This window comes from Zootermopsis nevadensis, unplaced genomic scaffold, assembly GCF_977971745.1.
Source record: "Zootermopsis nevadensis isolate Lab colony 2312 unplaced genomic scaffold, Znev_1.0 Znev_ptg000012l, whole genome shotgun sequence".
Classification (NCBI taxonomy): Eukaryota; Metazoa; Arthropoda; class Insecta; order Blattodea; family Termopsidae; genus Zootermopsis; species Zootermopsis nevadensis.
In genome coordinates this window covers 13,581,053-13,608,790 of record NW_028259144.1, presented here as the reverse complement: position 1 = coordinate 13,608,790, position 27,738 = coordinate 13,581,053, and the positions used below count along the sequence as shown (strand labels likewise).

Below are 27,738 nucleotides of genomic sequence, written 5' to 3'. Positions count from 1 at the left end.
TGCAATAGACGTACCATTGAAAATAAAATACGTGATTGGTCGAATTAAAGTGAGCAGTGGGCTTGAGGGTTATTAACATCCGGTTTTTCAAATGGACGTTCAAGTTAATTTAAAATGGTCTCTCAGTTAGTACTATAACATACTCGCAAACGACGTATGCCGGTAATTTTTGTGGCACAAAAATGCCACCAGTGTCAGGTGGGGCTTCCAGCTTTGGAGAAAGAATTGAGGTTAGATGATTTCTTCCAGTTCTCTGTTGTAAGTGCATTGTAATGCTTTAACCATGCCTCTTAGGGGGAAAAAAACAACAACAAACCATTTGAGCAATTTTCGTTTCAGAACTATGAAGTTCTCAATTTGCTTGGAAAAGGAGGTTTTGCCAGTGTATATCGAGCGAGGTGTTTGAAGACGGGGATTGAAGTGGCTGTTAAAATGGTATAAAAAGATTTGAGTTTATTTAGAATTATTTCATTACTTGTCGCCGTTAATTTTATTTCTACCGAAGTATCAGAATTCAAATTAAGTGTCCAGAAATAGTTACTTGTTCCCCAGTTAACTTAGCGTTGGATATTTGGCACCCAAGTCTGTGGCATGAGACGCTGACCTATGATATTCCAACAACTTATCACTTTCTCATGTTCCTCTCTTTTGCTTTCGGTACACTAAATTGTATTTATAATAATAAAAAATGCACATAAATTGATTAAATTTATCCCTTCACTGCAAGTGAACATTGGGCACTGTGTATGATGTGTGAAATTCCTGCCCCTATTCAGCAAAGGAGCATTTTTGTAACAATTCTCAATATTATCATCACCATTGACAAGAAAGGACAGGATCTCTATGACCAACCAGTTGGAATTAATATTTTTTGTGATTCTGTTGGGTTCCAATCACAGAAAATTTGTGTGCCATTTATTCTTGGAAGTGTAGAACCTGTTTTTATCCAGTTTCAGTGCAGTTCATACCAGTACCATCTTGTTCTTTAAGCTCTAAAGTAATATTATCCTTCTACCTGTGTATGAATTTTCCATGTATCTCTTGGAGATTTACAACTGAAGTTTAGTATGCATTTCTTGTTTTCTCCCTGTGCACTACATTTTCTGCTCATCTAGTTTTTTATTTGAGTACCCCCCCCCCCCCCCCCCCACTACTAGGTTTGGAATGAAAAATATAAGTCTTATTACTATGTACTATAATTCGTATTGTATACTACATTAAAATTTATGAGTTACACCCAAAAGTTTTTTTAAAAATGTGCATAAGTTCTGATGAATAATGTTTTATTGAGTACATAAGTAATAATTGGCTGATGAGTCTGCTTATAAGAGAGGAACCATACATCATGATGACCGTCCAAGTTTAATAACAGTAATGGATATCTTGGACAGCTGTCCAAGATGTTATAGGTATCAATCTAGCTAGAATTGTCGTATAAGATGTCCTGTGCTTTCTGTTGTTTGTGTTTATAGTTTGATATTTGTGTAACTTGATTATCATAGTTAGTGTATTATACACTCTCATCCACATATGTTATTTTCAGATTGACAAAAAGTTAATGCAAGCAGCTGGGATGGTAGGTCGAGTGCGCCAAGAAGTTGCAATTCATTCTCGCCTCAAACATCCTTCAGTCCTGGAATTATATACATTCTTTGAAGATGTAAATTATGTATACTTAGTCCTGGAACTATGTCATAATGGAGAATTACAGAGATACATAAAAAATAATGCTATGCTTTTAACTGAAGAGGAAGGTAAGGAATGATTTAGTAAACAAAAATAGCAGAATTTGCATATATGTTTCACAGAGTAGAGTAGAGTAGAGTTTATTTACATTCCATAGATCCTTCTTAGGACTCAACCAAAGGATGTAGAACATGTCATTTCATACAATATACATACACTTCACAACTTTCAACACAAGTACAAGAACGTATTTCACATATCAATGTACATAAATTTCAGATTCTGCAATACAAGTATGAAAAATAATTTTACAAATTAATATACATAAACCTCAGAATTTTAAATATAAATACAAAACTTGCTTTACATATACGTAGATTATGAATATAAAGCTTAAACATTTTCAGCAGAGATGAAGTCATCTACAGAATAGAAGGAGTAAGTAAAGAGGTAATCTTTCAATGCAGGCTTGAATACCTTTATATCATAATTTAGACTTTTAATTGTTGGTGGAAGATTATTAAACAACTTGATACCTGTATAGTACACTCCTTTCTGATATTTAGTAAAGTTAGCATTTGGCACATATAGATCATTTACGTCTTGTATTTAAATTATGTACATCTGTATTTCTTTTAAATTTATCCATGTTTTCCACCACAAATGATAGCAAGCAGAGTTTAAGGTTTAAGGTTTTCTCTCATTTGCATATAATTTCTATGGTCACAACCCTGTTATCTGAGTGTTACATTTCCTCTGCTATGGTTTACATCAGTTTAAATCTTGAATCTATTGTCCTGAGGAACATGAAGTTAGGATGTTACTGAATTCTGTTACTATCATATAATTTTATGTTTCAGTCTGTTGCTGGCAAATATACAGTATATGTATTAAATTTTCTCCTTCTAAGGTCATAAGTTTACTGTTCAAATCTGTTGTTCCTTGTTGTCATAAATACATTTAACCCCTTATTATCCAAATACAGACTCTGATTTGCAGATTATCCATGCATGATTATTTTTACATAAACATGGACAAGTTTGAACTAAGCTTTTGACCTTTCCATGCCATACTGTGTCCTTGAGAAGGGTGCCCCCCCCCCCTTCCCATTTCTTTGTTCTTTTTGGTCATTGTCAATGGTGGTTATGGTGGTGGAGAGAGGGGATGCTGCTGGTGCCTGTTTTTTTTCAAATGTTGGTGTTTTACAGTTATGTTGTACTGTGCATCTGTTATGTGAAAATTGTAGTTAACGCTTAAGAATCCCAAGTAAAATGGCTGAAAATTGTACTGACAGTAGAATGAAAGTGTGAGTTACTTGAAAAATTTGAGAACGGATAATTGGCAGCAGAATTGGGAAGAAATTATTGGGTAGGGATTGAGTGATTGTGTCAATAAAATGGTGCTACTGGGCTGTCCTCAGAACTCCTGATGGTGAAGATGACAGCATAATATCATTATGGAAAGAAATTAAGGTGTTGGTTGGTATATATTATGTATCACCAGTTCTGTGTGCTTCTATGCAAATGTTTGACACACATTTCTGTATCTGAACATTTATTTCAGACTGATCATACTACTGAATTTACATAATCTCCCATTTGTGGGTGAGTTCTAGAACCTTTCAGTGGTACAGTAACACTTTTCTGTCTCATTGAAATTATATATTTTGTGTATGAAAACAGACTTGACAGTTTTCAATAGTAAACATGGTAGATATAGTGATAGTGGTAGTATTTATAAGTGATATTGTGATAGTTGTAATGAAGAATATGTCTGCAGGTCTTCCCAGTCAGATTTATAATCATAAGGTAAGACAAAAGTAAAATGTTTGCATTAAAAATTCATTGGTCACCCTCAGTGGACTAGTGGTTAGTGTGCTCGCCACTGGACCCAAGGTTTGCGGGTTCAAATCTGGCCGAGCTCGATGGATTTTTAAGGGTGATAAAAATTTGTAGCATAACTTCCTTCAGAGGAGAAGTAAAGCTGGCGGTCCCATGTCATAGATTTACAGTATGTAAAAGAACATTACGAGCATGAATGAGTTGTTTCATAAGCAAAATTCAGAGGCCATTTCTCACCCAAGTCTCTCCTGACTCACTACTAGATGGCTCTAGCAGACAAATCAGGATTGAGTAGGAATTGTGCAGAGGCAGTGGACTTGTCACTCACTACTCTTAAATGCATGCCTCAAAGAAAGAAACCTCCCACATGTAGGAGGCCAAGGCTGAAAATAGTGAAAGGTACGTGGCACATACAATTACAGCAGCTTGTAAACATATAGCACTTAAACAGTTAAGGAAGTGCTGGAGGTAGAATGCAGTGAGTGAACAGTAGTTCTAATTTTTCATTTTGGTGCTTTGTCTTGATTCTTTTATAGTGCATATTTCTGTATTTTTGGAGTTTCTTAACTTTACCATTCCTAATTTTATTCTTTTAGTTTTTGATAAGTTTTAGTAATTTGTTATGTTGTGAATAAGCTTAATTCTGTTTTTTTCTCTTTCCAGCAAGTCACATTTTTCGTCAAGTTGTTCAGGGTTTGTTGTATTTACATTCGCATAACATTCTGCACCGGGACATATCTTTGGCTAACCTGCTGCTAAGCAAGGACATGAGAATTGTAAGGACCACAGAATTGTATTGATATCAATTAGTATATCTACATCTGTCTTACAGTAACTTCTTCAGTTCTGAGTACAAAGGAAACTGAATTTTACATTTTTTTACAAATATCAGACAATTGTGATTTATGGTGTTTGACTCCGAATTTTTCCCCATAAAAATTCTATATAGCCCCACCCCCACTCCCCCATTGCAGTAGGTTACAAAATATTTAGTTGCGCAATACCAGCATTTATCATTTTCAGTTTCTTCTGTCTCAAGTTTGTATATTTTTGTTATAACTTTGTTTTAAAATACTTATAATTGATATACTTCCCTCATAGTAAGAGACGAGTTTGACATTGAATGTGTTTTGGGATGCTACACCATATAATATGGTAAATATCTACTGATGTTTTAGATGTGCTTATTACTTCCATCATCAGGGTGATGAGTCACCTTGATGTTGGAGACCTTAAGCACTTCTGAAACATTGGAAAACATACCAGATTACAGAAGTCATCTTCACTAACTGCCACGAAAACCTTAATCTCACCTAGTTTATATCCTTAGAAAACAGTAGGTGAAGTACAATAATCAGCTATATGATATTCGCTTATTAAAGTAATTGTTTTTATCCAGAATATTCCATGCATCTAAAACTAAATTTTCATTCTTAACCAAGAATATAACATCCATTTGTAAATTTATGTTTGCACACACACACAATCTTTTTATGTATTAAAATTTTACTACATACGAGGTGCGATCGGAAAGTTTCTAGACTGCGCCTATAAAAACCCGTACACTTATCTCAGGTATTAAATTCATCCATCACCCTCGAAGTAGTTCCCCTGGGAGTGAACACAATGATCCCAGCGCCGCTGCCAAGCCTGGAAGCATCCCTGGAAATCTTTCTTTGTCAGCCTGTCAAGCACCATCTGCGATTCTGCCTGAATCTCTTCTATCGTCTCAAATCTCCTTCCCTTTAGCTGAATTTTCATCTTTGGGAAGAGGAAGAAGTCACACGGAGCTAAATCCGGCGAATAAGGAGGGTGCAGGATGACGGCCATGGTGTTTGAGGCCAAAAACTGCCGAACTTTGAGGGCGGTGTGCGCTGGCGCGTTGTCATGATGCGTCGCATGTGGAGTTCTTCCTTTAGAATCAGCTGACAGGTCCCATAGCCTATCCCAACAATGTCGCACAAGTCGTTGATGGTACGACGTCGATCTTCGTGAATGGCCTGCCGAATCTTCATAACATTTTCGGGCGTTGTGCTCGAAGATGGTCGTCCAGAACGCTCGTCATCATCGACAGAGGTTCGGCCATTTTTAAAACGTGAATGCCACAGAAAAGTTTGTGCACGACCCATTGCGGACTCCCCAAATGCTTGCTTTAGCATTTCATAGGTTTCCGTAGCCGTTTTGGCGAGTCTTTGGCAAAATTTGATTTGTTCATGAAAATCCGCCATTCCGAAATCGCAGGAGGGTCGGTGTAATGCACTACCAAAACGCCCGTAACTAAGAAACAAATGCTAATTCGATGATGCCGGCTGGCACACTGATTCACTATGAATGTAGGCCGCACCCCCTAGCGCAGAAGCTCGTACTACATCCGGTTCGCCCTCTATTGACACAGTGTGGAAACTTTCCGATCGCACCTCGTATGTTCAGCTGGTTTCAAAATTTTGTAAGTTAATAAAGTATGCTGTACACTTAACTTTAATGAATAGTTACATAGAACTTACCAAGGGCTTTTTATTTCTAACTGCTGTTTGGTTTACAGAAAATAGCAGACTTTGGACTAGCAACACAATTGTCTTGTGCAGATGAGAAACATCTTACCATGTGTGGAACTCCAAACTATATCTCACCTGAGGTAACTTAAAATACTGCAGACACTGTTAATTCAAATTAAAGGAACCACTGAATTTCCTTGAATATTATTTTTTGGATTGGATGGCATTGCAATTCATGAATTTTTAGTTACCTGTTAAAACAATTTCTCTGAAAGTATGACTCAGAAAGACACAGTAATACCTCATAAGTGCAAAGATTATTCATTGTTGATGGTTTACATACTTCATCCAAGGGCTTATAGACATTTCAGATAAAGTTGTCTTGTGATGAAGCATGATTCCACCTAAGTAGCTACATTAATAGTCTAAACAGCAGAATATAGAATGTTCATACCTTCCATTACAGTCCTTAAAATTTGGAGTGTGGTGTGTTGTCTCTGAATAGAGGACAATTTATCCAGATGCACTGTTGTGTGCTGCGTTTGGAACACACATACTGCAGTTTGTGTTGACTTACATGGACTGCAGACAGAGTTCCGATGTATCCTTTCGACATTTTCATCAGATACACATGGATGCCCTGTACCTTTCTTGTGAAAAATGTTTCCAGTCTCCTTAAACTGTTTGCACAAGAGAGTGGCATATAATCCTGTATAATCTGAGGTAGATCATGTCGTGAAATAAACCATAAATAAGTATATAAACTTCCTATTAAATATTTCTCAGGGTAATTCCAATTTTTAAAGTGAGAAAAATGAGCATGTATATTTGTTTTTAAATTTAGTATATCATGTTATATGCAGATCCAATAAAAATTGTGAATAGGTGGAAAAATTTCTTTAGCGAGCTGTTAAATGTTCATGATACTGGTGATATTAGACAGATTAAAATGCCAGAACCTAGCTTAGATGAAGTGGAACTAGCCATTGGGAAGTTGAAAAGTTATAAATCTCCAGGAATTGATCAGATTCCGGCCGAATTAATTAAAGCAGGTGGCAAAGGGTTGCATATGAGGATCCATAAGCTTATTCAGTTAATTTGGGATAAGGAAGAGATGCCACAACAATGGAAGGAATCCATAATTATTCCTGTTCATAAGAAGGGGGACAAGACTGAGTGTGGTAATTACCGAGGAATATCGCTGCTATCAACCTCATACAAAATTCTATCCAACATTCTTTTGGCAAGATTAACCCCATATGCGAATGAAATTATTGGGGATCATCAGTGTGGGTTCAGACGAAACAGATCAACGATTGATCAGATCTTTTGCATTCGTCAGATACCAGAGAAAAAATGGGAGTTCGGTGGGACCGTACATCAGTTATTTATAGATTTCAAAAAAGCCTATGACTCTGTGAAGAGAGAAATGCTATATAATATTCTTATTGAATTTGGTATACCAAAGAAGCTAGTGGGTCTAATAAAAATGTGCTTAAATGAAACCTGTAGCAAAATTCAAGTAGGTAAATATGTATCTGAGACATTCCTCATCAAGAACGGTCTAAAACAAGGAGATGCTTTGTCTCCCTTGCTCTTTAACTTTGCGCTAGAATACGCCATCAGGAAGGTCCAAGGTAGGCAGGAGGGTTTGCAATTGAATGGGACACATCAGCTATTGGCATATGCTGATGATGTTAATTTATTGGGGGACGATATAAATACAATAAAGAGGAACGCAGAAGTTTTACTAGAGGCTGGTAGACAAGTCAGGCTGGAAGTAAATTCAGAAAAAACTAAGTACATGTTAGTATCTCATCATCAGAAGACAGGCGGGCAAAATTATCTTAGGGTGGCTAATAAATCCTTTGAAAGGGTTACAAAGTTCAAATATTTGGGAACAACAATAACAAATCAAAATGATACTTGTGAGGAAGTTAGGAGGAGACTAAATTCCGGAAATGCTTGCTACTTCTCAGTCCAAAATATTTTGTCTTCCAGTCTGATTTCTAAGAACCTGAAAATTAAAGTATACAAATCAATAATCTTGCCTGTTGTTTTGTATGGGTGCGAAACATGGTCTCTCACTCAGAGGGAGGAACACAGATTGCAGGTGTTTGAGAATCGGGTGTTGAGGAGGATATTTGGGCCTAAGAGGGAAGACGATGGGGCGTGGAGAAAACTGTACAATGACGAGCTTAAAAATCTGTACTGCTCCCCCAGTATTGTGAGGGTGATTAAGTCGAGAAGAGTGAGATGGGCGGGACATGTAGCGCGCATGGATGGGACAAGAGGTGTGCACCGGGTACTGGTTGGGAAGCCTGAAGGGAAGAGACCGCTGGGGAGACCTAGACGTAGATGGGAGGATAATCTCAGGCGGGATCTATGGGAGATAGGAGTTGAAGGAAACTGGATTTTGTTGGCCCAGGACAGGGTCCGGTGGAGGGCTTTGGTTAATTCGGTGATGAACCTTCGGGTTCGGTAAGCCATCTAGTTAGTTAGTTATATCATGTTATATTAAACTTGAAGCAAAAATGTTGGTAGAAGAACAGTTTTTATGTAGAATATTGAATTCTAGTAAAGATGTATTTGTACAGATTAGGTAAAATATTGTTTGTTACAGGTTGCAACACGCAGTTCACATGGGCTGGAAGCAGATGTCTGGGGCCTTGGTTGCTTACTGTACACTTTATTGGTTGGAAGACCTCCATTTGACACTGATGCTGTAAAAAGTACTTTGACAAAAGTTGTGATGGCAGATTACAAGGTTAGCTTGTAACTTGGAATTGTTGGTGTTTAAATTCTGTTTTCAATTTTTGTGAGCAAAATTTTTCATGCTTTACTTCAAAGCACAGCTATTTTTTTTCCACATAACCTTACAGGTCTTCCTTCTTAGAGAAGGTTAAGAACTGCTTTCCATAATGCTGATTTCCTTTGGTATCATTGCTCTATTTGTGTCAATTGATTTTAAGATCTTAGTAAAAAAAATTCAGTCATTAAGCCAAATAAATAAATAAATGAGTTATTGCACATTGATTAACTCAGCTGGACACTTGATATGTCTTCTTCTTTATTTCCAGTATAGGCCTTATGGCCTATTACGGGCGTTACATAACAAAATCCTTCCATTTATGAGGGTTTGGCCCGAACATCTCTTTCCTTTTGTGCGGTATATTAAAATAATTTTTGATATCCACTGCCTGAAATCATTCTGTGTACATGTTCTTTCCAGTTTTTATGGTACTGTGTTATAAAATCTGTTATTGGTGTAATGTTTAGTTGCTTTTTCATAATGTCCATAAGTTCTTCATTTCTTTTGTGATCAAAGAAAGTGTGTAACCCAAAGTTCTTATGAAATGCATTTCTGCTGATATCTATCTTTCTCTGTCACTACTTCAGATCCTCAGGGTTCCTGAGATTTCTGTGAGGTTGCATGTAAATGCACTTTATTCCTCAACAGTTTAAAATATTTAAAGGAATAACTGGTTTTAAACTTTCACAGTGATTTACTGTTAAAGTGTATCTTGTGTTTGGTGATGCAAGAATTCTTTTTACATTTTACATCCATATTGGTATTAAATTCATGTGTATAATATATGAATGAAATAACCTGTCTTCCTATTTTGTTTACAGGTACCATCACATTTGTCAATTATGGCAAGAGACTTGATTGATGTATTGTTAAAGAAAAACCCTAGAGAAAGAATACAGCTCCAGAACATCATGGATCACCCGTTCATGAAGAGCAGTCACATGCACAATTTGTTAAAACAGGTATACATAAATCACTAAATATATTAATGTATTGAATCTCTGATTATTAGGCACTGTTTTAGAAACACAGTTTACATATTGTAGTGCAACCTCTATAGAATTACAGTTACAAAATTCAGAAAAATGCTCTTTCTAACAGACATTTGTAATATTCGAAAATGATTGGAATACAAAATCTTCAAATTTGTCTCCTAAGTACTAACTAAATATATCACAAAAATATTTTGAGAAGAACAGTATCTGTTCATTTTTGAAGTATTTATTATAGAAATATGAAAATTCATAATAATTAAACATTCTTGATTTCTTCTAAAACTGAAAGTGATGTAAGTATCATAATTCTAGTCATTCGTAATTTCCTTGTATTTGCCGGTTTGTGGCTTTCCTCTACTTTGCATTGTTTCAGTTAGTTATTCCAGTTTGTCTATTAAACAAAGACACCAATATGTCTTTCTGATTTTAAGTAAAATGTTAATTGATGTTAATGACTTTCTTGAGATATGTGACTAGTTACCACAGCAAAGTGAAGGTACAGGCTGTACTTCACTTGAACATCCATATTTACTGACAGAGAAGTTTGTAATGTAGAAGTCTAGTGTTGATGCAGTTTGTCTACTTAGGAAGTGTGGTTGAGAAAAATGGCAAGATCCAAAATGAGAAAAATGAAAGAATTGGAAAGGCTCCACAATTTTAAAATTTGGCTAGGACTTTATTGTGGAATAAAGATGTAGACAGAAAATTCAAAATTACAATATTAATTGCATATTATAATGAGCAGAAACACGGGATATGTACTAAGACAAAGGAAAACAAACTACAAACAGCTGAGATGAAATTTCTGAGAAATACTAGGAGAGGCAATTAATACACACATACACATTTCATGTTTTTCTTCATATTAGGCATATTGTTGTCCTTGTTTAACAGACTTGGCATAAATGTGTCCTCTGTCTGAAACAATTGAGACCTTGAGGTGCTCTTATGAGATGTGTCACAACATGTGCACACTTGTAATTTGCCCAGTCATATTGAGGCAGAAAAATTACTGGACAAATCAAAAATACTTTTTTCCTAAGACTGGCTGTGCTGACATAAAGAAGAGGAATACTGGGCACACAGTTGTTTGCCCACTGATCTGGCAAACTATTGTGTTGTGATTTGCCAAATTCTTGCTGTCATATGTTCATAACATACTGAAAGAATTGATATAGTGTTGTATGACTATAATTTTCAGAAAGAAGTCAGTATTTATAGTTATCATTGCACTATACTTTGTCACACCCAAAATAAATTATGTATGCCAGGGTAGAATTAAATAAAAACTTTTAGAAGAATAGCATCTGTTAAGTGTATTTACATGTGCTTGGTTTCATCAGGAAATAAAATGTTAAGTCATATGACAAACGAGGAATGCCCTGACTGGCAGGAGTTAATCATGATTTATATAAAATTATGCCACTGGCAATTTTTGCTACCAGAATAAGCACAAAACCTGTATATGTGTGCGCGCATGTTTCTTTATATAAATTACACATAATCATGTCTATGTTTTATTTATTTAATTAAAAATTTTAACTTTGATCAGAGTTGCCTGCCAGAGGACACGGCTGACAGTGGGATGGGCACAATGTCAACTAATACTCATTCACAGGAAACAAGGGACAGCTTTCAGACTATTAATGAGCATATCTCCAGTGATCCATTATCCTCAACTTGGAAGTATCATCGTAAAGGATTGCATGAGGATTTAAATACAGATTCGCAACGTGACAATAATGAAGACATTATGAGAAAACAGTCTGTTAAAATTATATCACGGTAGGTTTCTCTGGATTTACATAGCTTTCTTTTAAGTACTGATTGTTATTTCTTCAAGATTAGAACATTAGCAAATATTGCAAAATCTCATCTCTCTTCTTAAAGGGCATATTCAAATATCTAGTGCATCCAGGACATTTTATCATTTGTACGAAGTATATAAAATTAATTTGATGATACATTTCTCTTGTACTTCAGTTTTCTTCTATTAAAGATAGAACCTAAGCTGTATTCTGTTCAATTCTATTGAGACTGCAGCTTAAAAGACAGTACAATTTTTAAGTTATCAAGTCTCTTAATTTGTATATACTCATTTTTAATAATTTTCTATGCAAAGTAATTTCTGTTTTAGTGTTTGTGATATTTATGTTTTTACCTGTATCACCAAATTATAAGCTCCAAGGTCATGGCAGAATTATTTAATCTTGTAGCACAAACAGCGGAGCTCAGGAAAGTTGGATGTTTTGCAGGACTTAACATTTTATTAACTTCAGTTAATGAAAAATCTTTCCCTGTGTTTTGAATTGTTCTTTACCTTGTATGTAAAAATATACCCTTCTATAAATTTGTGTTCTTTGAATCCAACTGTCTACATTCTGCTTATGAAATGTAGCTAAAGGTTTAAACTGTATGTTTTCGAAAACCACATCTTAATTGATCTTTTAGTTTATGAGAAAATACAGTGTTGTGCACACTTGATGATTTTGTTCTTCATCTGGAACCATGTCACATAATAACTAAATCCCTAGTTTGGTACCTTCTTTTTAGCTATTTAATGTGGACATTTATAGTACTGAAATATTCAGGTAGCTTAGAAATATCTTTGAAAAACTTGTACACATTGTAAATAGTCCTTTTATTCTGACTTCTAACAGCAAATTTTCTCAATCTGTTCAGCTTTACTGGTGTTCTATGTTCTGAGGATGTTCTAGGTTGATCTTTCATATCACAACACTGCAATTTAATGCTCAAAACATTACATATTACTAACGTATGAAAAACTAATAAATCAAAATTCACAATGCAGCACAGCAGGATCATGTAACTGCTTGCTTAAGAGCAGAGATATATCAGACAAGCAGTCTAGCGAAGCTAGCAGTGCTTATTGAAAAAGAAAAGAATGACTACAAAATGTCAGTGCTTGAAGTGCAAAGTTAGCTTGTGTATAAACATATATTTTTATGTTGTCCACATAAAAGTAATGTTGTGAATCAGCCTTTTGTTACATCACGGGAAGAACATTCACTAAATTATAAATACTGTACATTTTGTTTTTATATACTCTATATTTTAAATCTAAAACTTCTTGATGATGGTGAAGAGTCAGTTGAATAAAAATTTTCTTGGATATTATCCATCATCTAGTAAATATAAAACGTAAAACGACGTTTCGGAGATGGGACTCTATCTCCGTCTTCAGGTTCCTACATAGTTGGGCCCACTAGATAGAGCTAATCCCTATCTCCGGACAAAGTAAAAAGTGAAAGTCCCGGAATAAAAAGGCATTACCACACCATCCATCTGTGGGACGTAAAAGAATAGTATGTAGAAATTCATAAACACGATAAAGCAAAAAAAAAAAAAAAACTCACAAAAGGTGGGAATAAATGCACATGAATATTAATACAAAACTCGATGCCCAACTTGGATTTCTTCGGAGATTACAGGTATCCAAATAGGAGATAAATCCAAACTAGGCTGGCTGATAGAGTCCCATCTTTGAAACGTCGTTTTACGTTTTATATTTATTAGACGATGGATAATATCCAAGAAAATTTTTATTCAATTGACTCTGTATTTTGTTTTAATTTAGTGCTTTATAATTTGTTTTGCAAAACTATTTTATACTCTTAAAATATACTAGTGTAGAAATGAACAATGTGTTTTCTTTAAAGAACTTTTCATTGCAATATTTTAGCACAAATAGTTCCATATATACACACACATTCTCTCAATACTAATACCATTACTGGTTAGATCCTAATATTAGTCTTGCTGCCATCTCTGTAGTATGGGCTATCCCTATACATTAAAGGTTAACACATTCACAGTAAATGATGACAGCTGATACTCAAAGAGAGTGCATTTACCTACCGCCAGCAAACAGCAAACTATGATGTTGCTGGTGGTAAAGATATTTTAAGTTTTCTTGAATAGGTATTTTTGATTCATTGTTCTTAATATTTATAGTGGAATTTCATAATTTTTAATATAGTTTTATTGGTGTTCATTGTTAAGTGTAAGTTATACTTTAATTTACAGTTACAATTGAGAATTAATGCATTTTTATCTTATAGGTCAGAAGAAAACTTTCATGGCACAAATTCATCAGCAAAATGCAACAAACCAGGATATCTTCGTGCCAGATTTAGTCATTCATCTTCAAACACTGATCAGAGAAACTGTGCAGTGTTGCCAACTCATCCATCAGTGCAGGTTTCAAACCTACAACATTCTTTGTCCCTTTTAAATCTTCAAGACAGTGCAAATTCCAGGTTTCACACTGAACATTACACTTCTGGGTGTAGAAATGAAAGTGGTGTTATTTGCTCCACTGGAGAAGGAGACAGTTGTATTAATGAGGGAACTAGTTGTAAAAGTAGTGGGGAGAGAGAAATGCATTCAGGTCTGGCATTTGGGAATAAGTCTAATATTGATGGTGGTTCACATCATGGGGATTGTTACAAGAGCACATCAGTTCACAGCCAGGACTCATGTGCACAGAATTGTAGGAAGTGTGTTGGAAAGTGTTCAGGTGATGATGGAAGGATATTGCATGGTTCATGCACAGGAATGTGCTGCCATCAAGCATCTGACAATGCTCAAAATAGTGTGTTCACAAGTGACTCTCTTTGTCAGAACCACATGACAAAACTTAACAGAGAAGGGGAGGAAGCTGTAAAGGTCCTTCAGAATAGCGAAAGTGTTAGTAAAGTGACAAATAACTGTTTATTTAGGACACATTCATCTGAAAATGTAACAAGACACAATTCACAGTGCAGCGGAAATAATTGCAACTGTAGTGTTGGTTCACTACTTCCCATACAAATGCAGTTACACACTGAAAACTGTGAAAAGTGTCAGAAATGTTCACAGACAGATTGCTGTAGAAAAATTTGTGAACATACCAAAAATATTGACACAGAAAATGTAAAACATTCTTCTGCTGTGAAATGTATGTGTGGTGCTCACAATGATGTTAAGAGCCAGGACTGCAAAGGAAGAAATTGTTTACATTGTGCTCACCATTCAGACAATTCCCCACAGCTGCAGCATTCTATAAACAAATCTTGTCAAATATTAAATTCATGCCCTACATTGCAGGAGTCTGGGTGCCATGGAAGTTTAGATGATAGGTACACATGTAGAGCTGGAAGCAATGAAGTTTTCAAGGAACATGGCTCAGGTTGTATGCAACAAGTAGTACTTGCAAAAAATGTTAAGGGAGCTACTGGTGGAAGTACTGAGGTCATGACTAGTGCCGACTGTGGTACTCATTCTCCCTTAAGTTCTGTTAGATTACAGCCCACACGGCATCGTACAAAAAGTGCCATCTTGAGTATTCTTGAGTCTGGTGAAGTCTGCATTGAATTTTTAAGGAAGAGAAATGGAAGCAGAGAGGAGAAAGTTGTTGATGTCTGCAGAATATCCAGTGATGGCCTCAGGGTAAGAAATATTTAAATGGCTGCAGATGTAATTCTGAGCCACTGTTACAAGTTCTTGCAACAATGCTGTATATAACATTAATTTATCATTGTTATTGTTATTATTGATTTCCATGAACATGAAGAATTATATTGGATGATGATATATTAAGTGCTCGTTTAAAACTTTATGAATTCTTTGCATAATATCTGCTGAATTAATGCATAAGCCCCAGCCAATTGGAGCAGGCATTGGCTGGGGGCAGGCTACTTCATTCACCGTCCAGTTCCTATAAACCTAGCTCCACCCACCCAGTTGGCACATTCATCGCCCTGATGACGGAGGCAGTATGACCTCTGAAACGTTGGTAAACATCTACCAGACTACACAGCGTAACAACCCAGAAGACAGAAATCTTAATGTACCATAGTAGGGAATACACAGTGCGGCAACTGGAAAATGGGACTGATGCTGGAAAAGAATAATGGTTCCATGTATGAGCAATCTGAGCATTGTTTATTCAAAGTAGCTTCTTCCTGCACCTACACACTGCACACAACGACCATGAAGCAACTGGGAGGAATGGCGGATGGCCGTGTCTGGAATTCTGTTCAGTACTCTCGTTACAGCCCTTTGAATGGTGTCCACGTCATCAAAATAACAGCCTTTCAGTGGTGATTTGAGTTTTGGAAACAAAAATAAGTCACACAGTGCTAAGTCTGGTGAATACGGTGGATGCAACAATACACAGACTTTTTTGGTGACCAAGAACTCCCTAACAATGAGAGCCTTATGGCTTGGCGCTTTGTCTTGCAACAGGAACCAACTGCCATCTTCTCGATACTGAGGCCGTACACGACGGATTCTCTGAAGCAAACGTTTCAAAATGTCCTGATAGTAGGCAGCAGTAACTGTCTCGCCACTGGGTATGAACTCTTTGTGCACAATTCCCTCGCTGTCGTAGAAAATAATTATCATTGTTTTGATTTTTGATCTTTCTTGGCGAACTTTCTTGACTTGGGGAGAGTTTGCTGACTTCTACTCTGCAATTTGTAGCTTTGTTTCGGGGTCATACTGGAAACACCACGTCTCGTCACCCGTAACGATCGAATTCAGGAAGTTGGGTTTGTTTTCAGTGGCATCAATGAGTTCCCTGCAGTGTTTAACTCACGAGCTGTGGTTGATCGTCTGTTAATGAATGTGGAACAAACCGTGCACGGACCTTACTTTTTTTTCACATCCTGAGTTATTATTTGTCGAATAGTTTCCTGATTAATGCACAGATCTTCTGAAATCATTTGAAGCGTTGCACATCGGTTGTTGGTGATTATTTCCCGCACCTTTTTAATCAACTCTGGTGTTCAAATCGTTTTTGCTGGGCCAGGATGTTCATCGTCTCCCAATGATTCTCTTCCATGGCAGAAACGGTTATGCCACTCAAAAACACGTGTACGAGACAGACAATTATCTCCGTACACTTGCTTCATCATTCAAAACGTTTCCGTGACACTTTTGCCCAGCCGAACACAAAATTTGATATTCGCTCTTTGTTCCATTCTTGCTTCACAACATACACACAAGAGAGACGTCTACTTCAGCTCACACTATGTTCTCAAATGATGGCAATGTATGATGACCTTCAGTGTGTAGATGCAGGAGTAAGCTACTTTGAATATACAATGCTCAGATTGCTCATACATGGAACCATAATTTTTTTCCAGCATCAGTCCCATTTTCCAGTTGCCGCACTGTGTAGGTACTGTATCCTTTAATGGCTTTTTGTTTTGTGTGGTGTCATGTTGAATTTTTCTTTATATTAATTGAATGCTGTCATTTAATTTGGCTAACAAGTACAGCGGATATGAGAGCCTTAATTGTTGGGTTAATTTTGAGGTAAAGTGATGATGAAAACAAAATATTGTGAAACAGATACAATCCAGAAAGTTTTATGTACTTCATTTCAACTTGTTGTTTGAAGGTCATTTAATGTCTTTTTAACTGGATGTTTTAGTGGTTATGATTTTTTCACGCACAGATTGTGTTGTATCGACCTAATGGTGGACGTGGTTGTGCTGTGGGAGATTCACCTCCTGGACTTCCTGAAGAAGGTGCAGATGCAATTTATAGCTTCGAGTCCTTGCCAGCCAAGCACTGGAAAAAGTATCTCTATGCTTCAAGGTAAAAGATTTGTGTTGTACATAGTTTTCATTAAACCCTCTCCACTGTATCACTGAACCTTACTTTATTTTTTTAATCCTGGTTCTAGAATGTGTATGGAATGGTTTTATAGGAAGAGTAGAAATAGAAGAGATTAACCAGTCAAAGCCAAGGATGACGGAGGGACATTTCTTTGCTCTTATGGGAATAAGGAACAGGAAAGGCCCATTAAAGGGCTAGTACAATGAAGGATCTATTTGGGGCCAGTACAAAATAAAACTGAGTGAAGACAAAATACATGCATTACCCTTACAGAGAACATTTTTTGTGCCCTCAGGGTCTGAATGAAAGGCTTCCTTGTTGGGCTGACTGAGAACTATATCCCCTGTCCTTGTTGTTAGAATGGAGCTTCATTTCTGTCACTTCCCTGATGATTTGGCCCGTGTGTCTGAAAATCCCCCCCCCCCCATGATACTGGTGTCATGTGTCATATAGTGAAATTTCCTTCACAACAATAATTGTTATATATAAATAACTCTGGTTCTTGCTTAGATTGGGTATGATAGTGGTGTTTTCCCAGAAAAACACAATTTTTGTCTATGTTGGTAAGGCTTAGTGGACTTGCGGGTAGATACATGTTATCTCCATCTTCAGGCCTGAAGTTTTAAAACAATGGTATTTACAAATGATTCTATGTGACATTAATGTCCAGAAAACCAAAATTGGCATCTTCACAGCTATGATTTAATTAGTATACTTTGTTTTACGGCAATGTTGGTGAGAGGTCAAATTGGAGACTTCCACAACATGCAAGAAGCAGCAGAAATATTCACAGATTTACTGTGCTTGAAAGAGGCCTCAGAAAAATTAATTCCAATGAAAGATAAGGAGTCATATGTGTTTGATAATACAGCCATTTATATCCATATGCTCTATAAGGATGGGAACATCCATTGTTCTAGTTTCCTGTGCATATTCTACTGTTCCTCCTCTTTGCTATACTTCAACCAAACCCCTAATAGTATAGTGTTTATAGTATCGTGCAGTGTTAGAAGGGAAGAGGTTGTGAGATGCTTGTGAGTTAATGGTCGCTTTCTACACCACTGAGTGAACAATGTTAATGCTCAGTTCCTGTACATTTACTAGTTTTGTACTATAACAACAAGACTGAAGTGCTTAAAGTTTGTGTGTATTTCATACATCACATAATCTGCCAGAACAATTAGTGATGCATTTATGCATCACATAGCTTGTAAAGTTTATAATGTATAACCTGCTAACTTGTTTTGTACTTTTGATTTCCATTGCAGTTCCTGTTACATTTATTCCCAAAGATCACGATTATAGTTGAGCATTAAAATTCTTTTCATTAATCAATCATGGTGTTTACAGTTTGTCGTTTACTTTTTTAGGTTTGTTAATTTGGTGAAAGCTAAGACTCCTAAAGTCACATTTTACAGTGATAAAGCAAAGTGTTTACTTATGGAGAATGCTCCAGATCCAGATTTTGAAGTGTGCTTTTATGAAGGTAAGAGGCTGTATAATGAAATTTATTTCCTACCTAAGTAAGATTTTCAGTTTTGTATGCTCTTAACAAGAAGTGCATAAAATAATTTTGTGTCTGGCCCCATGTTTAATCTTTCAAACTACATAATTGATTTCTACGAAATATGTTAGTTGTTGTCAGATGAATTTTAAGAGGCCATGTGTTGGCCGAATGTAACCACTGTTTTACTTGGAACTTGGACTAGTAACTCAAAACACTGTTCTTAAAGCAAACAGTTTGTGAAATAGGTACTTGAATAACTCTGTGGAACAGATTCCTTGAGGGGCTCAGCTGATCAAGTAATTTTGTAACTTTTATGGAATCCAGAGATCTATTTCCTTGTTTAGAAGAGCCTACTACTGATCTTTATCATGTGCAAGTTCTGTTTTAATATTGTCCTTCCATCTGTGTGCAAATCTCTCAAGTCATCTCATCTTTTCAGGTTTCCTGACTAAAATTTTGTGTGTTTTTCTTGTCTGTCATTTGTATTTGACATGTGTAAAATATAAATAGCAAAGTCACTCATTCTGAAACATGTTACAAGATAGTAAAATAATTTGATTTAATTTAGTGAAACCAAGATCAGTTATTCTGCCCTTGATGCTAGAAATAGCCATGCCCTGTTTATTAGGAAGGAGGAGTTCATTAGTCATAATTATTCAGTTTAGTGAAGATCTTTACTTGCATGGATAATCTCAAAGTGAACAACTTTTGCCAGTTTGTTTCTTTTATGTGTTTGTAGTAATAAATAAAATATAATTCATTGTTGAAAATTTGAAGAGCATGGATCTTAGAATGTCATTTATAATTACTTCCATCAAACATGCTTGTTAAGTGTGCACTGTATGATTTTACAGTCTTATTGCTCTCTGTATTAATTTTTAGTCAGAAGTGTAAATTTTAGAATCATCACTTTGCACCTCAAGAATATGATTTCTGCTGATGTGGGAGCATACTTTGTTTCCTGTTGTTGAAATCTGGTGGGTACTTAAGAGTGATTTTATTGCATCACTAGTCTGTAAATGTATTTATCTGGCTTTGTTTAATATTATTCAGCAAAGACATAACAGGCCAGTTTGGCTACACCTTTAAGTAGGGTAGATTAGAATAGATATGTAATTTGAAGAAAATTAACACATTTCCAAATTGTTTTTCTTTCATCTAATACAGGTGGAAAAATTACTAAAGTGGATGGTGAGTGTATTAAAATTATTAATAGCAGTGGACATAGTACAGTGCTGGAGAATGAAAAGTGTGAGCATTTGCTACCAGCAGCTACAAGACTGCTGTGGGATCACTTTCAACAGGTAAATTAATTCCATTTGTACCTCATGACTTCCTGCTGTGACTCTACAAGACTATGTGACATCATAGTCTGCAGAAGACCACAGTCAAAATTTCACTGCCTTAATGCCATAAAAGTGTCAGATATATATAATGTAACTTTAGTTTGTTAAACAGGAAGTCCCAGACCAGAAGTGATGTAAGTGTACAGCTGGTATCATACTTCCAATAATTAGTAATGTTTTAGTATTTGTCTGTATGTGGCTTTTTTGTACCTTCCACTAACTACAATTATTTATGTCACGTGTCTTTGAAGCAAGGACACTAATATTTCTACCTTAATTTGAGAAAACCATGAATTAATGTTAATGAATTTTCCAAGTCCTTGGACAGCAAAACAGAGGTGAAATGGGAACTTCAGTTGGTTGTTCATTTCCCTCGTAGACCAGTTGGTGTGGTGGGGAACTGGTGTTGCTACAGAGCTCATGTCTGCGAGTGCAAATCCTGATGTCTATCTATGTTTTTATGCATTGTGTTGTATTCATACAAATAGCCCTACACATTAAAATTGTGCATTTGTTAAAGTATTTAACTGCATATATTTCAGAGCTTCTGTGTGGAACTCATACCAAGTGTCTTATAATAAAACTTCATTGAAAATTACAGTGCTATCATCAGTGCTTGCTGTTGGAACAAAATTTGACACAAATTTCTAAAGAGTCTGCAGCAAGAGGGGCAAACTACTTTCCCGTAATTGTGGGGAAACGGCCTTCTGTATTTGGAGGGAAAGAGAATGTGGCCAACATTAAAGCTGAACGTGTGTCACATATGCCACAGGTAAGATGAGAGTTTAAGGCTTGTTCACCGTCACCACCACATGACATCTTTCACCTTTTCTGTACCATACTCTGTAATTTTATTTTTAAATTGTAGCACTTGCTATTTTCAGTTTTAATAATTTTGTTTGGTACAATAGACTGTTCTCTGTGGGATTAGTTTAAAGTGATATAAACTTAAATGAATTTAAAAACGCTTTCTTTCAAGGCTTGTCTACAAGCAGTGTTTCATCTATAGTCACCTTGCTTATGAGATCTGAATGAAAAGTGCTAGGACTAATTTACTTGGTAAATGAAGAATGCGTTGGGATGTTGCATGTATCCATTTTCTACATTTAAAATTTATTCTCCAATTCCTAGTTTCACTGCATCCTAATGTTCTTTGATACTCAGATTGTACATCTAAAGCTGCCTTTTGTTATAAGCTATGTTTGCACTGAGAACATGAATGGGTAGACATTGTAAATGAAATACTAATACTGTCATTGCCTCATTGGTAACTGCCAAAGCTCTACCTTCTCCTTTAATCTTGCATGCTACATTTTTCAAAGCCAAGTGTTATTATAATCTTGTTTAATGGCATCCTTTTTTATCACTACAGTATTTCTTTTTATATGAAATATGTCACATAATTTGCAAGTGTTTGATCTGGGGCCTTGAACATGGGACCTGTGGATTGAATAACCTTCCTATAACATGATAGTTTGGAGTATGCTTTCCTTTATTCTTTTGTATTCTGCATACAGTTCATACATTTTATACATTTTGGTGACTTCGAAGATATTTCCTATCACTAAGATGTCTTCGGTAGTGACTCTCATACTGAAAAAAGCTGTTTATATGTGCTAAAAACTCCTCCCTTTCAACCACTAGTTTGGTTTTAGGTTCACGCTTACTCTGTTTGTCTGGCTGATAAATTCCCACTGAGGGCTCTTTCTTGTGTTCCAAAATGTTAGTTTTACCTCGTTTTATTTCACATGTCATTATGTACAAGGTCGTGCAGACTTCAACAAGAACTTTATTTACAGGAACAGAAAATCCGTCTTGTGTTAGTCCTGTCATGAGGTACACCTGTCTTTGCCCCTCCTCTTTCTTCTCTGTGTTTTTGTTAGATATATGAGATGCCATCACTGATTTTGGTAATCTTTGTCAGTTGCCCCATGGATTTCTATGAAAATCAGTTATTCATCTTCATCACATTCCTCAAAGCGCCATGTAGTCTGATAGAAGTTTACCGACGTTTCAGAGGTCGTTGCTGCCTCCATCAGTGCCCTGATGATGGAGGCAGCAAAAACCTCTGAAACTTTGGTAAACTTCTACCAAACTACATGGTGCAACAACCCAAAAGACAGCCATCTTCAGTCTTACTGCTATGAAAACCTCAAATCCTACAATTCCAAAATTTCTTTTCAACGTTGTGTGTATGTATAATACTTTATGCTATATCCCATTACAGATGTGCTCATATGATGTATCATTAATGAGCACCATTCCCACCAAGCATTGCGGAAGTTCAGTGCAGCATAGACAAAACTTAACTCCCACTAGTAGAGGTTCTTCCCCATCTGCATCACTGAAAGAAAGAGAAAAGAGGGTCACTGTGCCAGGCATAGGCATGGCTGTGCAAGTAAGTTGTATATGGATATCCTGTCATATGTCTTTTCAACTCACCAACCTGTACAGAAAATACAAGTAAATTCAGGCTGCTAAGGTGAAATGCTTGAGAAGATATAAAATTTAAATACAGTTACAAACAGTGATGAGAACAGGTAGGCATAAAACATTTACAAGGTAAAGCAAAAATTAGACTTTGATTCATATTCAAGACATGTAAAGCGATGTAGTACCTAGACTAGTGATGTAATTTTAAAATGGAATGGTAGAGCACTAGAATTGTCAGTGGATATTGTTAGATGAATGTCTTTAGTTATGTAACATAACGTTTGAGTTAACAAAGAAATTTGATTAACTAGATAATTGAAAATAATAAATATAAACAGCTGTTACCACATAAATAAAAAAAGTTGAAAGGTACGTCAGAAATAAATGACTACACAGTGATATATTCTGGTGTTGAGCAGACTGCAAGAGCAACTAAATGGGTAGCCATTTTGGTTGATAGGAAGTGGAAAGCTGTGTTTTTATTAACAGAAAGATTCGAACATTGCGTGTTCAGGAATTAAGTAATAAAAGTGACCATATTATAATTGCAGGAGATTAAAATTCAATAGGGAAACTACCAATCCCAAAAGTCAGTGGAAATTTTGGAGAGGATTGTGTGATGAAAATGGTGGACAATTGTGAGATTTTGCTTCCTATAATGGCTTGAAAATTACAAACACATTGTTCCAGAAAAATGTTATAAATAAATACACTTGGACTACAAGAGGGTTTCGATCTGTAATTGACTATATAATAATAAATGAAAAGTTTCAAAATCCAATGAAAGACACCACAGTATGTAGAGGTAGTGAATTATATACAGACCAATTTTTCGTCATATCTGGAATAAATATAATGGCAAAATGGAAAAGTATCAAAATGAAAACAAACCAATAAACCATTTCATTCAATCTGGACACACAGACACAGGTCAACTACATTGTTCATGCAATCAAACAGAACTCATCCATGTATGTGTGTGTGTGTGTGTATAACAATAGTAATCAGTACAGTATATGCATACTCTTCATTATCTTGTCATAGCTTCCATCAGGAGAGGTACAGGTTCATCATGATGATGGGTCTATTATCACATTCAACTCAGCAAGTGGTGCAGTTCGGTTTGAAAAGCCAGATGGACAAATAAAGCAGTATAGCGAAAAGGATGTGCTTCCAGATGATCTTAAGATAAAACTAATACAGATGCCCAAAATAGTGCAGTATCTCATGAAAACAGAAGCAAAGATCAGATCTCCAGTCATGATACCCAGGACCAACGTAATCAGATGAATATAAGCTGAAAACACTTCATTAAAAAGGTATGTAGTGCATTTTAAGTTATTCTTCTAAACATCTCTTTTTATTTGTTTCACACCAATAATAAAACATATAATTGGTAAATAAATACAACTTCATCACTTACTAACCATGTTAACCTGAATATGAGGGAGGAGCTTGGCTGTTGGAGTACTTACATGTGCATAATCAATATCAGTATGTTTACAGAGATAAATTCAGCCATGACTTCAGGTCTTTGAAGGGAGGACATGATTGGTTTATATGATAATACAAATATATTTGTAAGGTGAGAGAAAAATGAGTATTTACTTCTTTCCAAAGGCATGGATATTTGTGGACTACTGCCTTCTCATTGAGAAAGTGTATTTTTCAGACTCTGTGGATTCTTACTGTGCTTAAAAAAATAAGGAAGAAATAACTCCTCTTGACAGCACTATATAACAACTGGTTCTAGCAAGTCCTGGTGTTTTATAGGGTTCCATCTCAATGTAATAATGAACAAATAAAATACTACTTCTATCAAATTAAACCTTTTATTACAAATTTAGGCTGACTTAGCCAAGATTAAGAATACACTGCCTCCACTACTCAAAAACCAAACACCTGCAGTTTTCTGCATGTATCTGTGCTCCAATTCTAACCTCATTTAATTTTATCAGTTCACCTGATTATAAAACTAATTAACCAGTTATAAATATAAATCCCTTATTTGCCAAGTGAGGGATCTGGCTTATAGAACTTTGAAGTGTTTTTCTTAAAGCATGTTTTCATTATGAATTAATGACAGAAAAATTCACCATTTCAGGTCCTACCTATGATGAATATCCTGTAACTAGCATTATTTGATAAACTGAATTTTAAACACAGGAATTTTGTATTGTAATTGAGGTCCTTACTTTAGTTGAGTTTGTACAAATGCTTTATAAATATAATAATGCTGACGTGCCACTCTCTTTTTATACACAAATCTGATGTTTGACTCCTTATTGTGTGTTTCATTATCATTGTAGTTGCATTATTTCTGTTTCTTTAAGGTTGCAGAAGAATGAAATTGGTCATAACTCCAGTGGTTTAGTGTTATATGTGTCTTGATACCTCGAGTTCATATCAGGGTGTGATATGAGAAAATGAGCACATTGGGGTGACAGTGTGCATTGTGCATTGCACAGCTATTGTTGACATTAAGTAAAAAATATTATTTTACCAAAAATTTCTCATCAGTTCATAATATGTGGATTTTGTGTATATTACACAACACTTCAAAGGAGGAATGTAGGATGGTTTATGCAGTTGTGGATGAGAACATGGTAAATAAAGGTAGCAATCCTCTGTTCTTACAAAACCTGTGGAGAAAGTAAATTTTATAACTTAGTGGATTGTAACATGTTGTTTTCCAATTGCATGGTATGCTGTTGTGCCCAGTTTGAAAACTGGTTGGTAAAACAGCTTTGATATGTTGTTAATTTATATAGGCTGTTGTCAGTTTTCATTGTTACTCTGGCATCATCAAAAATCTGTTGTTTCTCACAGGATTTTTTCGGATAGCCAATAATGAGAGTGGAAAGGGAACAAAAAATATTTAAGTTTAAATTGTTATGTTGTCCTTTAACTAATTACAAAAATTCTAATGACATACCCTAATAATACATCAGCTGTTTCAGTGCAATATTTTCTTAGCCATTTCATGTTTCAAATAAGCACATTAAAAAACTAGAATGACAAATGATAACTTCACAAAGTGAAATAGAAATATGATTGCATAACTTCGCAGCCTCTTTTAAGGGTTCAATGTTTAAATTATCATTATGACCTTGTTATAAAGTGTATTTTTTATGCTCTTATATTTTATACGTAAAGTAAAGTAAATTGCAGGAATTGATATTTTTAATGTAAACTTTTATTTTACATATGACTTTTCTGTCATGTATATAGAAAAAGTATCAAACCATAATTTCAAAATATGGTGACATTATTATTTTTCCATTTATACCGTTTATTTCCCAGCCAAAGCCTTATCAAAACCATGAAGGTATGTAGCCCATATTGCATTTCCCATTACCTGCTTCAACATTCAGATAATAAGATTCTCATATCATCTGTTGATAACAGTTTCAAACATGAAAACTAGGTTATTTCAAAAGCAGTCGCAAGTCTAACTTCATCATGCCTAGACACCACTTTATGTGCCAGACACATTATTTCAGTGTAAGAGACTGAAGCCAAAGCTTGTCATAATATTTAAACACTCACTCCCTACCTCATAGAAAGCACAGCACTTCTTCATTAAAAAGATGCTTTGTAATCATGCCACAGCACACGTCCATCTAGCACATGATACAACCCACCACACTTTTGGCTTATATATGCTGTGAAAAAAAAAAATTAAATTTTGCAAAAGATAGTCTCATGTGAATCCATGTTTGTGCAAACAGCTTAACATTGAATGTAAACAGTTGGGGCAGATGGGTTATTCAGTTCCATCAAATCTCAAAGGAAGGTGCTAGGGTCAGAAGAATTAGAGAACATAGTTCTAATGCGGATATCAAGAATTGTTTTCTTGCTTAAAGCAGTGAATTTGTCAGTCATTCCCCATAATTTTAAATCCAGTTCAATGATGGAGTGATATGAACACATCTTCACAGACTGTGAAATGTTTCAAAATATATACATACAAATGATCAAATGAATAACTCTTCCCAAACACATGGGAGGAATGCTCATGGGGACAGTTTCTTGTATGGATATTGCCTTCTGTAATTTATCTTCCTTTGATTTTGCATATACTGTAATATGTGTCTGATGTGCAGCACTGTCTTAGTGATCAGATATTTTCTTTCATATCAACTGCATTCTTTCTGTTCTGTGGTCATCTTCATTCCCTGTGCTTTGTGAATTCTGAGATCCAACTTCACAGCATGTTGCACAACTATGTCTTCCATTTTGTATCATTACTCATTCGTTTTCATATAATTTCTGCAGTCATTGCTCTTATTCCAGTAACTAGGAAATGTTTTATCACACTATCACCACCACAACTGTTATTTGTAATGGTTTCAAAAATAACACTGTGCGCAACACAAGTGTCTGAAATACTTGAAACATCCAAAGCACTCTTAACATTTTCAGTTTCAGTAGTATTAGATTTGCACTTCTTGACAACAAATCTCTCTCTCTGCCCCCCACTTCTGCCATATAAGTAAAAATGTTTGGTTGTATATGCATTCACATTTCTTTACAGACTGACAAGTCTCTTTAAGGGGGGGAAAAACATTCACTATTTCTGTGATTCAGAGTCATGCACTGCAATAATGATCAAGGCCATGTCCAATGACACGTATTATTCCTCTATGCATTACATTAACTGAACTTCCTCCTCACTGCAGTTCTGTTTTATTGCAAATGCAGCTAAATGGTGTCCAATATTCAGAAGTGATATGAAAATTTTGACAAAGTACAAGTATGAAACTTGGGGACAAAATGGTATGCCAACATGTACTGGCTTAAACAGTTGCTTAGTTTGGATAATCAACACTTAAGTGCATTTCATTTTAATCATTTTTACTGCACCATGAGAACAATTTCAGTAATTACTATGGCCTCCCCACAACAGAATAATTGGAATTCTTCCATTTTTTCAGTGTAACTGTTTTGGTACATACTTTCTTCCTTTCCAACTTAATACAATTGTTTCAGTA

At 35.6% G+C, this 27,738-nt stretch overlaps 1 protein-coding gene across 5 annotated transcripts; it reads left to right on the top strand.

The window, feature by feature from the left end:
* Window positions 1-15: 15 nt before the first annotated feature.
* SAK (polo like kinase SAK) lies at window positions 16-25,931 on the top strand. 5 transcript variants are annotated; one of them, XM_087348010.1, is made up of 16 exons: window positions 16-258; window positions 340-435; window positions 1,544-1,754; window positions 4,191-4,303; window positions 6,070-6,162; window positions 8,646-8,789; window positions 9,656-9,796; window positions 11,382-11,614; window positions 13,912-15,280; window positions 17,295-17,437; window positions 18,829-18,944; window positions 20,133-20,269; window positions 20,913-21,083; window positions 22,539-22,709; window positions 23,789-24,063; window positions 25,078-25,931. In XM_087348010.1, the coding sequence occupies exons 1-15, from the start codon at window positions 157-159 to the stop codon at window positions 24,032-24,034; spliced, it is 3,486 nt and encodes a 1,161-aa protein (XP_087204136.1). In that variant the 5' UTR covers window positions 16-156; the 3' UTR covers window positions 24,035-24,063; window positions 25,078-25,931. The 5 variants fall into 5 exon arrangements, with proteins under 5 accessions (XP_087204136.1, XP_087204137.1, XP_087204139.1 ...); XM_087348011.1 differs by lacking the exon at window positions 25,078-25,931 and adding an exon at window positions 24,417-25,056; XM_087348012.1 differs by having other exon boundaries at window positions 18-230.
* Window positions 25,932-27,738: the final 1,807 nt, after the last annotated feature.